General features: G+C 55.3%; 1 protein-coding gene across 1 annotated transcript in view; it reads left to right on the top strand.

The window, feature by feature from the left end:
- The window catches only part of Oprd1 (opioid receptor, delta 1), a 30,970-nt gene that overhangs the window by 27,088 nt on the left and 2,037 nt on the right, over nucleotides 1-1,845 (top strand). The window contains exon 3 of the mRNA XM_013032147.1: nucleotides 1,387-1,827. Coding sequence (XP_012887601.1) covers nucleotides 1,387-1,827 — 441 coding nt within the window. The remainder of the gene's footprint in view (nucleotides 1-1,386; nucleotides 1,828-1,845) is intronic.

Here is a 1,845-nt window from a genome sequence, read left to right as displayed (position 1 = left end):
CTCTACCACTTGAGCTACAGCGCCACTTCCGGTTTTCTGGTGGTTTATTGGAGATAGGAGTCTCACGGTCTTTCCTGCCTGGCTGGCTTTGAACCATGATCCTCAGATCTCAGCCTCTTTAGTAGCTAGGATTACAGGCGTGAGCCACCAGTGCCCGGCCCTATTTCTTTTTTTGTTGTTGTTGGTTTTAGGACTTGAACTCTAGGCATGAGTACTGTCCCTAAGCTCTTCAGTTCAAGGAAAGTGCTCTACCATTTGAGCCACAGCACCACTTCTGGCTTTTTCTGCTTATGTGGTACTGAGAAATTGAACCCAGGGCCTCCTGCATGCAAGGCAAGCACTCTACCATTGAGCCAACTTCCCAGCCCTCTTTAACAATTTTTTGCCCCAGCTGATCTTACACTGTGATCTTCCTGATCTCCCAAATCCTAAGGAGCTGGGATTATGGGTATGCTTACCCACTGGGCAATCTGTTGCTTCTTTTGGTCCTTGGGTAGAGGTTTGCAGAAGCTCAAAGCTGAGGGGAGGGGAAGGGAACAGCATGAGGGGGGGGTGGGGCTTTTTGGTCTCCTTGACCCACAGAGGGACAGAGCCTCTGAGAGCCCTTATACAACCTCTAAGCGATTGGCCTTAACTGGGCAGCAGGGCCTCATTCCTCACTGTCAGCCTGCAGTTTACAAGCCCCCTGCTGGGGGCTGGGCCAGATGGTCCTTCTCACTCCTCTCTCTCTCTCTCTCTCTCTCTCTCCACACACACACACATACACACCTCCTCTCTTGGCCCTTGTTGGTCCATATGCTACTTCTGCTTTGACCTTGGTTCTGCCATTTATACAATGAAGGTCTTAGTATTTCCTGGGATGTGGGAGTCCCTCCAGGCTGATGTCCTGGATCCACTGTGTCTGTGGATTTTCCTTCCCCCTTCTATCTCTTTTTCCACAACTGTCAGGCTCCATGATGTCTGTATGTCTCCAAGAGACATACAGGAGCCCCCTGGGCCAGCCCCAGGCCTGCCTCAGACTCCCTCTTGGCCTATGGTCAGGAAGTTGTTCTTGAGCTGTGGTGGCTCATGTCTCTTATCCCTGCTGCCCAGGAGGCTGAGACCTGAGGATCAGTGTTTGAAGCCATCCTGGGTAGAAAAGTCAGTGAGACTCTTATCTCCAATTAACCAGCACAAAAAGCCATCAGTGGAGGTGTGGCGCTAGTGGTAGAGTACCAGACTTGAGCAGCAAAAAAAGTGAGGGCAAGAGGCCCTGAATTCAAGCCCCAGGACAGGCAGGCACACATACACACACACCGAGAAATGTGGGAACAAACACGCCTAGCCCCTTAAATGCACAGGCCCCTGACCAGCCTCTTTTGTCTTTCCTGTCTCCCCGGACCCCAGATGGGGTAGTGGTATGCATGCTCCAGTTCCCCAGCCCCAGCTGGTACTGGGACACGGTGACCAAGATCTGTGTGTTCCTCTTCGCCTTCGTCGTGCCCATCCTCATCATCACCGTGTGCTACGGCCTGATGCTGCTGCGCCTGCGCAGCGTGCGCCTGCTGTCGGGCTCCAAGGAGAAGGACCGCAGCCTGCGGCGCATCACACGCATGGTGCTGGTGGTGGTGGGCGCTTTCGTGGTGTGCTGGGCGCCCATCCACATCTTCGTCATCGTCTGGACGCTGGTGGACATCGATCGGCGGGACCCGCTCGTGGTGGCCGCGCTGCACCTGTGCATCGCGCTGGGCTACGCCAACAGCAGCCTCAACCCTGTGCTCTACGCCTTCCTCGACGAGAATTTCAAGCGCTGCTTCCGCCAGCTCTGCCGCGCGCCCTGCGGCCGCCGCCCGGGGCCTGGGCCTG

This window comes from Dipodomys ordii, unplaced genomic scaffold (genome assembly GCF_000151885.1).
Source record: "Dipodomys ordii isolate 6190 unplaced genomic scaffold, Dord_2.0 Scaffold6, whole genome shotgun sequence".
Lineage (NCBI taxonomy): Eukaryota > Metazoa > Chordata > Mammalia > Rodentia > Heteromyidae > Dipodomys > Dipodomys ordii.
The sequence above is the reverse complement of the archived record's forward strand: the minus strand, read 5'-3'. Positions and strand labels throughout refer to the sequence as shown.